We start from the raw sequence: 16,657 nt of genomic DNA on the forward strand, positions 1-16,657 counted from the left end.
CTAAACAATCACTTTCCATAGATCAAAACTAAAACACAGTAACTAACACATACTTCCAAGGAAAAGGGAAAATACTCCAAACTTTTGTTTATCGAGTTTTCCCCTTTGCCTGGAAGCACTATGTTAAATGTAAATAATAAATGCTAATTGTTCTAAATTCAATTTGGGGGTTGTATTTTTTCTGAGTGCAGCACTTTATTTAGCCGTCACAGATTAATTTTTACAATAATTACAGTTCCTCAAAAGACGTTTTTCCTATAATTATCGCCTTCACAAATTCATTCTAATATACTTAACTTTCCCACAATGTATTAATTAGTAGACTAAGTCACTGAATCAAATTAAACCTGTGCAAAGTTAGTTAAACAGAAGACTTCTATTGTAAACATAAGCCAATATTAATGTATATATTTTACAACATTGAGAGGAAATCACTGACCCTGTGCCATCTATCTATGACTATATTGCATTGTCCTGTGGAAGATTAAGTTCTGAAGTTAACTTTTGTTCCCAAGCCACTGGAATAAAGGTCACTGAAGAGGTAAATGCAATATGCACATCACTCTTGCAGTTCCCACTGCCATAAGATACATGGAAGCAAACGTGTTAAAATGGAACCAGCTATAAATTATGGTCAAATGATTTTTTTAGTTCGATGGGGGGAAATAAAGCAAAACTCTGTAACTGTTCCTCACCAGACAAGAGCCTTAGATCTTGTACTTCGGCCTTTGGTTTTGTTTCCTTCAGGTGAATTGGAAGCATTTGCCTTATGAGTTTTCTTATGATGTTCAAGATAAGTCTTTTTGGCAAATGCCTTTCCACATTTATTGCATCTGTGAAGAGAAAAGTTTTTTGTGACTTTTACTTCAATACCAACATCAGCTACTTCATACTTTTTACTAGGAGAGTTAGAAGTGCCATCATGTTTTGCATCACTATGTTTTGCTTCGTCTCTTGAAGGGCCTCTTTTTGTCACTTTATTTAGAACAAAATCAATGGGCTTTTTTATAGCTCTGATCTCTAAACTGGCTGTTATTTTCCCAAGATAACGGGATGACTTTTTATGAACCACAGTTATATGTCGTATCACATCACGCTTCCGACGAGTTTCGTAAGTGCAAAGAGGACACTTGTAGAATTTAACATAAATGTTATTCCCATCTGTGTGCAATTCAATGTGTTTAGTCAAGTTCTGTTTCGAAGTAAACTGACGTTTACAAAGTTTACAGTAAAGTTGCTTAAAATCAAAGCCAGCTGAAAGTTTTGGTTTCCTGGTTTTTTGCTGGCCACCTGCAGCAGACAGACTAGTTGATTTAGGGCTTTCAGAGTCTTGTTTAACTTTATTTTTCTGTGCTGCCGGTGTGTTCTTTTTTTCATTTGAATGATTTGTTCCCTTTAATTCATTCTGTGGAGAATGGGTAATGGAAGGGGGTGAAGATTCTACAGAATCTGCTGGTTCAACTTTAACTTTTATTTCTGAACTGCTGGCAGTATTATTGGGGCCTTTCTCTCTTTTAGAGTTTGTTCCAGAAAGAGTTATCTTGTGGACAATTTGCATATGTCTTTTAAGCATTATTTGTGAACTATATTTCCTCTTGCAAAGAAGGCATTTGCATGCAGTTAAATTGTATTCAGCCTTTGAAGACGACTTTTGTTTTCGAGTCTTAAAAGATTTTTTAGGAGAAACAGAATCCAGGAACAAAGGTTGCCCAGGCTTTGTTGCTATATCAGGAGTAATTGAATCCCTCCTTAGTCCTCTATGAACTTCATCAAAATGCCTCCTTACATTCGCTTTTGTAGCAAATGATTTACAACATACTGGACAACTCCTACTTAATGGAACTAGAACATTCTTACTGCGTCCTTTAGAGGACTGGTTTGGATTCTTTCGTGTTTCAATGTACTTTTTTAGTTCTTCCATCTTTTTCTTGTGTACTTTTCGAATGTGACGACGAACACCTCGTCTGGAATTGAAATCTTTTCTACAAAGACAACATATCAACTGGTGACCAAAATCAGAATTGTCAGAAGTTTCCAAGTCAGCCTGTGATTCCTGCGGTTGTTCATCAGATGGAGGTGCAATGTCATCTGCAACAATTTCAACAGGAGGGGGCTCTACAGTTTCCACCTCTGTGTCTGTAACTGGAACTGTTTTAGACTGTTCAGTGCTAGTTTCCTGTATTTGAACTTCAGGCTGTTCAGGAGTACTGCTTGACTCTGTGACTTCAGTGGGATTATCAGTCCTTGAAATATATTGAAACACTGCATTTTGATTAGTTTCTATAGGTTCTAGTTTAATAATGTATTCTCGCTTGTCCACACTTGGATATATGGCTTCTAGGAGGTCGTTTATGGCTTGGCTTTGTTTATCATTTACATCAGGAAGGTCTGTTAAGGAAAAAACAACATTTTAATCTGAAATAATTAGCCTGCTCTAGTCCTCTAATATTTTTAAATGTATTATTAACCTGTCTTAAAATTTATTATTAATTTGTATTTATTTTTACAAGAGTATTATCTGCTCAGTATTTTATGAGGCTAAAAAACTAGTACTGATTAAATTAAAATTTGCTTTAATTTAAAATTTCATCATGGTACACAAATGTTAAGGAATAGATACAATCTAAAGAGCTACTTAATATAAGGGCCCTTAATATAAAATATTTAAGCAGATGGGTATCCCAAACAATAAAAATAATACTTCATATTTTTAGGCTAGCAAAGGAAAGTCAAAAGTTCTCATAATCCAAGATGGATAAAATACCATGAAGTATGTTAGTATAAAAATCTTTTTTTTTTTTTTTTTTTTTTTAGAAAACATAACAGCATTCCTATTAACTTAATCCATAATAATCTAATCTAATTGTATGGGGACATTTGAACATCCTATGGAAAATGAAAAAGATTTTATAGGAAAACTTAGAAACATAAATGATGATGTATAGAAGTGTTGGTTAAATTCAGTCCTATTACATGTCTTAACATGGCACAATTCTATTAAACCAATGATTAAAAACTATAAATTAATTCCAAAAACAGAGCTAGTTTTATTTTCTTGTGCAATATAATTACTCTGTCTGTAGGCAACCTAACATTCCTATTGTAACAGAGTTGACTAACACTGGTTATGTTCCTACATACAATGCTAAAATCTAGCTACAAATACAGTATCAAATCTGATAACCACTTAGAAATCAAGAAATGACTTATCATAATTCTTCTGGTCTACTAATCTTTCTTTTTAAAATGGATAAAGTAGTGTCTGTAAGAAGAATACTTTCACAGAAGTATTTCTAGAATAAGTATCACAGAACAGTATACAGTAATCCAGCAAATCCATTCATCTATTTCCCTCTAAAATTCAACTAAACTTTAGTTCACACCAAAAACTAACACAGAATAACTACCAGAAAGTTAATTAAATTCCTACTAGTTCCTTAATTGCAAGGTTAGATTTGAAACTAATTTCTAGACTGCCTTTTCATTTACATCTCAAGGATAAAAGAAGTATAGTAAGATCTAACAGGGGTAGGAAAAACTTCAAGACAAACATGAAATTTTTGTTTCATCTATTTCCTATATTTTAAATCACTTCATACTAATAATTAAAGTGGTACTTTTGCTATTTGGAGTTTTGCACTCCATTCCCATCCCCAAAAGGTTAAGTTGAAAAATGCACAAAGTCCACAATGCAACTGAAATATCAAACTGACAAAATAACTTCTATATTTTGTTAAGTCCACAGAGTTAAGTCCCTGAACAAAAAACAATGAAAGTAATCTGTGACTCAATAAAATATGTTAAGGAATTTATGTTAGCTCTTTAAAGCAAGAAAACAGTATCATTATATACACTGCAACTTAATCATACACAGACAATATACTTAACAAACATTTGGTTACACAAAAACTTCATTACCTTACTACCTGCCTTCATTACATAAAGCTATTTCAGATTTCAGGTTAGCTTGCAACACAATCCAATTTCTGATAAAACTGAGAATAAAACTGATCTTCAAATCAAGACCCAGAAAACATTAGAAAGATTATCAATTATTTTTTAATGCTCTCCACAATACCTCCAAAATCAATTTATTTACTCATTCTTTGCTCTATTTCAACCTTCTCATTTACTTAAGGAGAATCTAAGTAAACAATGAGTCATATCTGGTAACAAGCTGCTAAGAAGTAAAAATACAAACACCCCCATCAAGCATCAATATTTTAATTCAAAATCCTGAATATAAACTGTATAGTTCACATAAACAATCAAAAACAATATCCAATGTTTTAATACAAATAAATGTAGTAAAAATCTAACTTCATTTATCTTTAGCAAAATCCAAGGGACAGATATTAAAAAATAGATATTAAATTATCTCTTTTAAGAAACCAAATATATAACACTGAGTCAAGTATTTTATTTTGTTCTCCATCACTAAGTCATCTGTAACCAGATACTGATACCACTCTAATGTGAATGTGCAGCTACAGTATAAGAACACATAGTAAACGCATAAATGAACATATGAACAAAACTTACTGTCATCCATCTGCAGACTTGGTGGGCAGTAGAATTTTTTATGGGTAATTAAATTTGGCAATCCTCTGAAGAGACTGCGGCATAATTTACATTCAAAAATAGTGTCCACGTCTTTTAATAAAATATGCTTAAGTTGTTTAGTTCCTGAGAAAAAAAAGAAAGCACAAAGGTAACTTTAACATGTACTTTTAAACTGGAAAATCACTGCTGACAATCCAAAAGTGTGGTTTTACTCTTTAAAACAAAATGCAGGCACTGCCAGTATCTACCACACTATACTCAAAAATAAGTTATAAACTACATTCTAAGCAAAATGTTATCACTTGGATGTTAGGACACCTGAAACTGATGGTCTTTTTCTAATTCAGCAGCCAATCAACTCCTGGGATGTCTTGGCAATGGTTCTAGTATCTGCTTGATCGTCACAATGACCTGGTAATAAAAATGTACATGACCCACTCCTGGAGATTCTGATGCAACAGACCTGGAGTGGTACAGAAGAATTAAATCCACCTCAACCCAAGTTTTTGGCTTGTTCTTCCAGCTCTCTTTTGTACTACGAAGTAAACATGAAGTAACACATTTCCCCCTGATTACTTAAAGAAGGTCAAAACTGTCTCACAAGATTGTCTGTGCCTTTCTTTTTAAATTCAGCTCAAACTACTTGCGGTTCTGGGCCAACATGGGATTATTATCATTTATCGGACAGTACAGAATCCTTGGTCCGTGGTTTTGAATTTTGCTTAGGTCTCTTAGTACCACTAGAAATTTATTGAAAGCCTTTCTCCCTCAAATACTCACCCTAATTGCAATTAATTAAATAGTGACAGAACTACTAGTTTAAAGCCTGTCTGCCACTAGACTATAAATTCCAAAGTGGCCAAGACCAAGCCTGTCTTATTTACAAAGTTCTCAGTTCTAACAACACTGAATAAATATTCACTGAAGAAAAGCCACTTATCTACAGAATCTAAGCATTATGATAGAAGATCAAAAGGCAGGCAGAAAATAAAGAGCAACAAGCCCCCCTGTAGTATTTAAAATAAAACACAAATAGAACCTCTTTTGTCACTGCTTCCTACTGGTGGTTGACACAGGTAAATGGACAAAATTGATCTCTGTTCACTAATTAATGAGCCTTCAGTTTCTTCAAAAAAATACAAAAAAGGAAAATAATATTGAATTAAATAGGAAAAAAAAAAAATGTCCTAAAAAAATACCATGAAGACTATCCAGGTACACAGTGACTATTAAGCTTTGGGACTACCAGAGAATAAACACAATCTCAGTGGCATAATTAATACTGTTCAGTTCAGTTGCTCAGTCGTGTCCGACTCTTTGCGACCCCATGAATCACAGCACACCAGGCCTCCCTGTCCATCACCAACTCTCGGAGTTCACTCAGACTCACGTCCATTCGAGTCAGTGATGCCATCCAGCCATCTCATCCTCTGTCGTCCCCTTCTCCTCCTGCCCCCAATCCCTCCCAGTATCAGAGTCTTTTCTAGTGAGTCAACTCTTCGCATGAGGTGGCCAAAGTACTGGAGTTTCAGCTTCAGCATCATTCCCTCCAAAGAAATCCCAGGGTTGATCTCCTTGCAGTCCAAGGGACTCTCAAGAGTCTTCTCCAACACCACAGTTCAAAAGCATCAATTCTTCTGTGCTCAGCCCTCTTTATAGTCCAACTCTCACATCCATACATGACCACTGGAAAAACCACAGCCTTGACTAGATGGACCTTAGTCGGCAAAGTAATGTCTCTGCTTTTCAATATGCTCTCTAGGTTGGTCATAACTTTTCTTCCAAGGAGTAAGCGTCTTTTAATTTCTTGGCTACAGTCACCATCTGCAGTGATTTTGGAGCCCAAAAAAATAAAGTTTGACACTGTTTCCACTGTTTCCCCATCTATTTGCCATGAAGTGATGGGACCAGATGTCATGATCTTAGTTTTCTGAATGTTGAGCTTTAAACCAACTTTTTCACTCTCCACTTTCACTTTCATCAACAGGCTTTTTAGTTCCTCTTCACTTTCTGCCATAAGGGTGGTGTCATTTGCATATCTGAGGTTATTAATATTTCTCCCAGCAATCTTGATTCCAGCTTGTGCTTCTTCCAGCCCAGCATTTCTCATGATGTACTCTGCATAGAAGTTAATTAAGCAGAGTGACAACATACAGCCTCGACATACTCCTTTTCCTATTTGGAACCAGTCTGTTGGTCCATGTCCAGTTCTAACTGTTGCTTCCTGACTTGCATATAGGTTTCTCAAGAGGCAGGTCAGGGGCTCTGGTATTCCCATCTCTTTCAGAATTTTCCACAGTTTATTGTGATCCACACAGTTAAAGGCTTTGGCATAGTCAATAAAGCAGAAACAGGATCCATAAAAGTTAAGCATTTCTGATTCAATCTTTTGCAATTTGTTTACCTTTAATTTTTAATTTTCATCATGTTACATTTTATCATCATTTTGAAGATGTTAGCCTTCAAATTTCTATTGCAAAATGATTACCACATTATCATAACTTTACTAAGTCTTCAGAGATTCCAATTCTGATATCATCTAGCTGTGTGACCTTAAAGCTGTGTGCACTTTGGTTTATTCATCTTATGAAACAAACCAAACCTATCTTTGGAGAATATGAAAGAAAATATGAACCTAAATTCCAGAAGAATTAAAAAATATATATATAATGAAATCATTTCTACCACTTCCCAAATCCAATTCAAAGTTTATTTCACGAGATCATACTACCACAAAACCAGAAAACATATTTTAAAAGATTCAGAAGATAACTTGGGTATTATTCATTGTGTAAAAGTAAGTTCACACACACACATACACTTCTCTAGTCTATTTCACATTATAAAATATATTGGCAATAAACTGCTTATATATTTAGTTCATAGTTAACCTCATAAGTAATTGACAAACTATGAGAGGTAGGCTGATGATAAAGAACACTTTAGATAAATTTCTGTAATTGATCTACATATAATTCTTAGTAAGTATAGGTGGGTGTATTACCAGACAGAAGAAAACATGGGGAAATTTTGCATATTTTAATCCTAAATTAAAAAACCAGCTAGACCCATACTACAAATTCAATTCTGCCTTTAAAGATACTAAACTGTTTAAAAGGATTGAAGGACACAGAAATAATCTGAATGAGGTTTAGCTATGACTAGAAACTACAACATGAAGTTATACATAAAAAACATTACTTGTAAAAACTAAAAAAGACTGCGCCCCTAAATCAGATATCATCTACCAGGTTATCTCAATCAACCATAACAAAAAAAAAGGTATTTGATTCAACCTTGACTAATTAATCTTAATTATCAAATCACAAAAAACACTCTACCACCCTCACACCACTTATGCGCACGCACACACACAGTTGTATTGATCCAAGCAAACCAAATTTCTTACAGGTCCTTGGATTCACCAAATTCTCTCACTTTTCAGGCCTTCTCCTATGTTTCTTTCTCTCTGCCTATAACATTCTCCCCATTTCCCTCGTCTGGCCCACTTCTAATAATCCTTCAGATTCCAGGTTACATGTCATTTCCTCCAGGAACCCTTCTCAGACCCCTCCTGTTTCCTGTTAAGAATTCTTCCCCTATACTCCTGGAGTACCCTGTACACCTATACCATATTATCTCACTATTTTGTGATTAGATACTTTTATCTTCATTAAACTGGAAACTCTAAGAGGACAGAAAAGATACCTTTGATGTTCACCACTGTATTCACAGCTTTCAGGATCACGCCTGATGGGTATTTGTTAGACATACTGGTGAGCTCTCTCCATGTTTAAGAAAATCTTCCCTATGAATTTTTTTAAAAGTCTCTATAAAGTTAACCAGAAAATAAAAAATGGGACCTGAGTGATTTTCCAATTCTGCTTACATGTATTACAAATGAGAAAAATAAGCTTTGTCCTCATTCCATAAACACAGGCAAAAATTATTCCTTAAGTTGGTTTCAGTTACCATTTAAGGTTTTGCTGGTTTCCCACGGGGACATAATGGCTTTATTCTAATCAGCTACCATTTTCTGATTGCTTTGCTCACTAACAGTTTGACACAGCCAACCAACTGTGCCTCTGGCAATAGTTAAAACCTACTATAACCTGAAAAAAGAGACAAGACAGCAACCAAAGTTCACCCAGACAGCAACAAAAATTCCTCCACAACTCTTAATCCTGAGAGAAAGAGAGCCGTGCTGCCTTACTCCTAATTATTCCTTTTCCTATACTGATAACTCTCTCACCTTACGTTTCGCAGCACTGTTTATAATAGCCAGGACATGGAAGCAACCTAGATGTCCATCAGCAGATGAATGGATAAGAAAGCTGTGGTACATATACACAATGGAATATTACTCAGCCATTAAAAAGAATACATTTGAATCAGTTCTAATGAGGTGGATGAAACTCGAGCCGATTATACAGAGTGAAGTAAAGTATGCCAGAAAGAAAAACACCAATACCGTATACTAACACATATATATGGAATTTAGAAAGATGGTAACAATGCCCCTGTATGCGAGACGGCAAAAGAGACACAGATATATACAACAGTCTTTTGGACTCTGTGGGAGAGGGAGAGAGTGGGATGATTTGGGAGAATGGTGCACCGAAACATGTATAATATCATATAAGAAATGAATCGCCAGTCTAGGTTTGGTGCAGGGTGCAGGATGCTTGGGGCTGGTGCACTGGGATGACCCACAGAGATGGTATGGGCGGGGGGGGGGGGGGGGGGGGGGGAGGGGTGCTCAGGATTGGGAACATGTGTATGTATGCGGATTCAAGTTGATGTGTGGCAAAACCAATACAGTACTGTAAAGTAAAATAAATAAATAAATAAAATAAAAATTTAAAAAAATCATCTTAGAAGTCACTACATACTACTTACATACCGTTTACATAGATCATCAATTCAGTATCTTTTGAAAAACCAGCCCTCCAAAGAGAAGGCTTTTGATGCCTGTAATTAATTAATGAACATTTCAGATTCTCACACATAATGGGTACTCAATAAAATTTAGTTAAACCTCATCGAAGGTTTAATCCTGTGCTATCAATTAAAGTAAAATACACTGTATATACTGATATAAAGGTTTAAAAAAATTTCTTTTCAAAAAGGATCAGTATTCAATTTCACATTAGGTTGTATGTCAGATGCTTGACATAACATCATATTAATTCTAACTCTTCTGTGCTAAGAGACAAGCCTCTGAAGAGACAGTAGCATAGTTTATATTCAAAAATAGTGTCCACATCTTTTAATGCAATATGCTTAAGTTGTTTAGTTAAGACAAAGTGAAAGTGAAGTCTCTCAGTCCAGCCTGACTCTTTGTGACCCCATGGACTATAGCCTACCAGGCTCCTCTGTCCATGGGAATATCCAGGCAAGAGTACTGGAGTGGGTTGCCATTTTTCTCCAGGGGGATCTTCCCAACCCAGGGATCGAACCCAGGTGTCCCACACTGCAGGCAGATGTTTTACCATCAGACCCAGCCCATCAGGGAAGCCCAAAGAGAAGCTTTCCTTTTCTCCCTTAATATACTGATATATTGGTGAATGACCCTTTTAAGTTGCAGCAGCAACAGTTTTTAAATAGTATATTGTATGCTTTATTGTTGATTCACACATGAACTCAGTTTCTTTGGGATGAGTGTTAAACCACAATATCATTCCCAACACTGCAAGCAAATCTGTAATTCCTGTCACACCTGCTGAATTCCAAGACCAGTATGAAGGGAATTTCTAACTGATCATCCATCCTTAATATAAGAAAACTTCAAAATTGTTCTCTTAAAACCACTACCTACAAGGGTTGGTTAAAAAAAAAATGACTAAATTAATTATGAACACTGCAACATGCTACAATATATTTATAAGCAGAATGAAATTATTTTAGTGCCTATCTGGTGAAACATTTGTTTAGTCTAACACATATTTACTGAACACCTATTAAATACCAGGGATAATATTATTCACTGAAGACACTAAAGTGAAGGATATGATCTATGCCCTTGAGAAATTCCCAAACCAATATGAATGGCTGCTCTCCTAGCAACACAGCCTCAGGTGAAATGCTTTGAAGATGAATGTAAAAGCAAATAAAATAAAGCTACATTTTTCTTATCTATCCCCAAAATATGCAATCTGATTTTAAATTTCCTACAATGGCTATGTATCAACTAAAAGCAAAAAGTTCCATCATATAATACAGCAGATATGTACCTCTGGTAAGTCATACTTTCATCCCAAGCTTTTGCTTACAGAATCAGGACTTAGGCATCACCATCCAGTCACAGTTTACATTAACTGAAAGAAATGTCACTTTAGCAGTGAAAAAAACAAACAAAATCTCTAAGAAACTAAAGACCAAACAAATTTAGTTAGATAACAGTAGCGAAAATCACACAAAGCCAATTCTCACTTTTCACTATAATTTACTTCTCCCTAAGTTGGAGAAGACTCTTGAGAGTCCCTTGGACTGCAAGGAGATCCAACGAGTCCATTCTGAAGATCAGCCCTGGGATTTCTTTGGAAGGAATGATGCTAAAGCTGAAACTCCAGTACTTTGGCCACCTCATGGGAAGAGCTGACCCACTGGAAAAGACTCTGATGCTGGGAGGGATTGGGGGCAGGAGGAGAAGGGGGCAACAGAGGATGAGATGGCTGGATGGCATCACTGACTCGATGGATGTGAATCTGAGTGCACTCCGGGAGTTGGTGATGGACAGGGAGGCCTGGCATGCTGTGATTCATGGGGTTGCAAAGAGTCGGACACGACTGAGCGACTGAACTGAACTGAAAATTAACAGAGAGAGGAATGGATTTGGAGTTTGGGACTAGCAGATACAAACTATTATATATAGAATAGATAAACAAGATCCTATTGTATAGCACAGGGAATTATATTCAATATCCTATAATAAATCAAACTGGAAAGGAATATGATAAAGAATATGGATACACACATATATAACTGAATCACTTTGCTGTATACCAGAAACTAACACAACAATGTCAATCAACTATATTTCAACTTCAATTTTTTTTTAAGTTAATAGAAAGGAGGGAAAATTGGAAGACAAAAAGTCACCAACATGATCCTAGAAGGACTGACAGAACTACAGGACTGACAGAACTACAAAAAAACTCAAGCAAGGGGCAGGGCACAGTCCAGGTAGTACCTGAATCCTGGCTTCAGAGCTAAGAGCCTGTCTCAAGTCACCCAAGCATTAGAGATTTCAGAGTAGAAAAGCTGTAGGTAGGTGCAAAACAGGTAGCCTTCTAAAAAATATGGGATATTTATATATGGACAGATGTCAAACAACAGTAGAATGTACTGTTTAAAGCCAAAGATACCTAAATACCCAGTCAGCTACCATTTGTATCAGGAAAAAAGTTAAGGGATATATGTTCATATATGGGCAGAGACTCTCTGGAAGAAGACACAAACCATGTATTAGTACTATCTGAGCAAAGACACTTATTTCTATATTTCTGTATATCCTTTTAACCTCTGTATTATTATTTTTAAGCCACGGGTATATATTAAATACTCCCAGGTGGCTCAGTTGAGTCTACCTGCAATGCAGGAGACACTGGTTCAATTTTTGGATTGGAAGATCCCCTGAAAAAGGAAATGGCAACCCACTCCAGTATTCTTGCCTGGGAAATTCTATGTACAGAGCCTGGCGGGCTATAGTCCATAGGGTTGCAAAGAGTTGGACATGACTGAAGCCACTTAGCATGCACACACACATGTATCATGTAGTCCAAAAAGAAAAGTCTATTCAGATTAATTTTTAAGTCAAGCAGATTAAAGTAGAGATTAGAAGTCAAGAAGTATTTGTAATTTAAAGTGAGGGAAATAGTCCAAAGCTTAAGTTGAAGTAGGAAGCAAAGAAAATGAGTCAAAACTGGTCAAGCAGTCAGTACAACCAGTCAGTACAGCACACATGAGGCTGGTGGACCAAAAAAGTTAAGTCAACTCCTTCCTCAGCCTTTATGAACGTCCAGCTTAGGTAGGAATTAAAACCAGGTCATAGAGAGCCCCGTATAGGCAGAAGACCATAAATTCCTTAAACAGAGCTGATACAGGAGTTGAAGACAACTATCTGAGCTTGAAGATAAAGAGATATCCTAACACATCATTACTGCACAACCTGGCTGAGCTTCTGAATGTTAACAAGAGGAAAAGCATGACTTCAAAGTTCTATCTTCAAATACCTGTCAGATACAAAACACCACTATAGCTCTTTAAATGAAATGTGTATGACCAAGCCATAATGGAAACAGCCTAGAAAGAGATTAGTTACTGAGGGGCTGCTTGGGAGAAACTTAGAAGTCTCAGAATGAGAAGGTATCTTAGACCCTGTCATGTGGTCCAAACTTCCATCTCATCCTCCCAAGGTTTCAGTCAGCAGAGGCTTAAATACCTCTCTGCTAAAGAAGAGCTACCTTAGGAGACTTGAGATTATCCAGATAGGTAAGAGATTACTATCCTCAGGAAATCAGAATTACTTAGCTATGAGATACACTAGTAAAGTAAAACAATTCTTTTTTAATCCAAAATTAGTTTCTTTGTACCATTTAGCATATTTCTAAACCATCTCTAATTAAATAATTGAGTACTTAGAATTTATATTATTTTCAAAATTTGTTAAAAAAAAAAAAAACTCAGAAGGCAAATTTGCCAGAGACATTTTAGAAAGAGCACATTATCCATTTCACAATCCCTTCCTTAATCTTAGTAAAGAAATGGCAAACACAGAAAACCAATACAATCATAGTGCAGTGAGAAGACAAATAATTTCAGTTTTAAATATTCACCTTCCAAGGTTAAAAAAATATACAGATTTTGGGTACAAGATCTTGTTGAAAAGGAATTTTTTTCAAGATAAAAGCACAAATAAATGAAACAATTCTAACGTCTTAATCAAATAACATTGTAATAAACTGAAATACTAAAATTTCAAATTGCAAATTTTTAAAAAAGAAACCTAAGGCAAAGAATATAACTAAGTGTGAAGTTATTATCTTCATTTCCACGATATGAGAAAGAACAAAAAGAATTTTTATCTCTGTACTAAAAGTAGCTAACAGAAACTCTTACTGCAATTAAAAACTAACCATTTTTCTGTTATGCCAGAAACATACTTAAATGTTGCCTCTAATTAGTAAAATTTTAACTGTATTTACCATAGGAGAATTTGACCTATTAGTTATTTCTGTTAACCAAGAGCAATTATCACAAGTAAAAAGCAATAAAAAAACACAATAAAATATGTTATACCACCGTCCAGCATGAGTACAGGTATTTGTTATAGCATACATGAAATACTGATATAAATACATAAAAGCAACGCCATGAGGATTATAGATGAAAAGTGTTAAGAAATGACTCTCAAGAGTCAGAAATTAACTTAAAGGAATAATCTGTTTTTTAGAATCCTAAAATAAATCAAATGTATACTATTTCCCTTTAAAAAGATTTAAAAACAAGCACCTTAAAAAATTTCTCATCAATACAAGTGGTTTCATACCAATTCTCTAAATCTCAAAATTTTTTTCATTAAGATACAGTAACCTTTAAAATAATAACAAAAGGTATTCTAATCCTTAAACTTAGGATGTCCATCACTTAGGTGTCCATCAGTCATGTGCGTTTGCTAGTTCATACTTGATTTAATACCCTACAATGTCAAAGAAGCCAAATCCACAAGTGGTAGACAAGCGGATATAAGAATCACAACAACCTACTGACAGGACTTCTAATAGTTCTCAACCATTTATACTTAGTGAGCAATACCCATTTTAGAGCGCTGGATTGTAACTGCACAAATATACTTATTATATATCCATTATTATAGTAATATAATGGAAAGAAAAGCTAAACAAATATATCTGAAGATATCAGGGCTAGAATAAGTCTTTTTTTCTATCACATGCTCTACTTAAGATACTGAAACTCCAGGGTTAGGTAGGAGATGGTGAGTTACATAAACAGAGATGATAAAGTAATTAATCTAGAACAAGAGACATCTCAGACATTCCGAGTAAATAATCTACCCTGCCAAAGCTCATAAAGACCTTGTATAATTTAGTACTGCCTTTTGAGAGTTTATAAAGACCATGCCAAAAAATAACAATGAATCTTTAAGAGACACTTTACCAGCAAATATACCATATATTTCTTTAAATCATTCTAAACACTTTTAAAATTAGTATATAATAATATAATACTGAAAAATAATTTCTAATCAAGCAATATTTACTCATCCACTTTTTAAAAATGACAATCAAAAGTATATTATAAAGAAAATCAATGTATATATTTCATTTTTAAAAAATTATTTCTAAGGATTTCTAGGTAATTTTAAGGTACTATGTGAAGATTGAAAATACATCCTAAAACATTCATACCTGATCGAAAGCACTCAATTATTTGCTGAATACCAGATTTGGATGTCTGTAGTGGTTGCTGTAACAAAGGAGCATCTCCAGGTTCCAGGATATAAACTACATGGAAGACAAATACCCACCCCAATCCCCACAAAAAAGGGTTATTTAAATCATTTACTATTGAAGTAAAACAATGGTTTGCTATAATCATGTTAAATGACAATCACACTTTTTTGTATGTATTTCACCATTAGCTTTTTAAGGCAAAATAAAATAATGGTACACATATAACTACAATTTTTCTCAATTCAAGGTAAAACTAAGGCTGCTGAGGCTATGCATTAAGTTCAACTGCAAAGATCTTACTATTTTGGTGTTATTTAGTACATATTAGTCGTATTTGCTTTTTTTATTCCCCTTGAAGAGGATCTACTACATTTAACCAAAATTCTAGGGCAATAATAGCCTAGCCACCCCTCATAAACCATTCCAAAACTCTCCAGACAATCTAGTACAGCTCTCTGGCAATTATGAGAGCAAAATTCAAGAACCACTGCCTAAGGAAAGAACTGGTCAAGTGCACAATGACAGATGTATAAGAATGTTCACTACAGCACTCTGCAGCACTATAAATAATTGAGAAAATTTTCAAACAACTTAGAAGTCTCTAAAAAGGAACCAGACTAAATAAACTATGAAATATCCATACAACAGAACCTCTCACGGCTGTTACACAGCATGAGCTAGACCTACATGTGCTGACAACAAAGGATGTCAATAATACATTGTTAAGCAACACAAGCAGGTTATAAAATATGATCTCAATTATACTACTATATATTTCAATAGCTACAGAAATAAATTTAATATATATGTGTGTTTATGTATAAATGCTAATATAAACACAAAAAGTCTGGCGGGACAGTGGGATACCAACAAAACTTAACAAAGGTTCTTTCTGTTGGGTCGGGTTTATAGAGGTGAAAAACTTTCTGCCTCACACTTCACTAGCCCAGGCTTTTGGAAGTATGCATTTTAGAAAGAACGCATTTCTTATAATAAGTAAAAATAATATTCCCATTGTAAATATACAGAGGTCTACATCATCCCTGCTTGCCAACACCCCCAGATTATTAGCATAAATATATAATAAAAAAGGCTGTAGTAATAAGAAACAAGGTAACTGAAAAAGAAAACTGAGTTTTCCATTAGCCATCAGGTAGAGACAGTTGTGGTGGAGAAAAAGCAGTCATTTTAATCACCTCTTTTAGACATCAGGTAGAGACAGTTGTGGTGGAGAAAAAGCAGTCATTTTAATCACCTCTTTTTTCAGTATGTTATGTTTTACCATTTTAACCCAGATGATGTTTTACCATCATCTGCTCAGTGTTGAGAAGATAAGGAGGGTTACTTCAGTAATGGGTGCTGCTACTGCTTCAGAGCCTGGGCCTGGAAAGCTCTCAACTGTCTGATAAGGGGGATAAAGCCTGCCGTGCTACGTGTATAGACACAACCTTAAGAGTCTCTTCTAGGCTTCAACTCTTAAGTTCAGTGTATACAAACAGGAAAAACTATGTCTCAGGAACAAATCATTCCATTAACCAAAATTTTCCCAGTTTTGAGACACTTTAGGGGTATTTTAAAAAGCATACACACAAATACAACTCATTTTGAGAACATGTAAC

At 35.0% G+C, this 16,657-nt stretch overlaps 1 protein-coding gene across 2 annotated transcripts in view; it reads right to left on the reverse strand.

The window, feature by feature from the left end:
* ZNF800 (zinc finger protein 800) overlaps positions 1–16,657 on the reverse strand; it is a 50,185-nt gene that overhangs the window by 28,774 nt on the left and 4,754 nt on the right. For both annotated transcript variants that reach the window (XM_042248772.1, XM_004008034.6), the window contains exons 3-5: positions 14,994–15,089; positions 4,543–4,686; positions 696–2,388 (exon numbers count right to left, since the gene is read on the reverse strand). In XM_042248772.1, coding sequence (XP_042104706.1) covers positions 696–2,388; positions 4,543–4,686; positions 14,994–15,089 — 1,933 coding nt within the window. The remainder of the gene's footprint in view (positions 1–695; positions 2,389–4,542; positions 4,687–14,993; positions 15,090–16,657) is intronic.

The sequence above is a fragment of the Ovis aries genome, chromosome 4 (genome assembly GCF_016772045.2).
Source record: "Ovis aries strain OAR_USU_Benz2616 breed Rambouillet chromosome 4, ARS-UI_Ramb_v3.0, whole genome shotgun sequence".
NCBI lineage: Eukaryota > Metazoa > Chordata > Mammalia > Artiodactyla > Bovidae > Ovis > Ovis aries.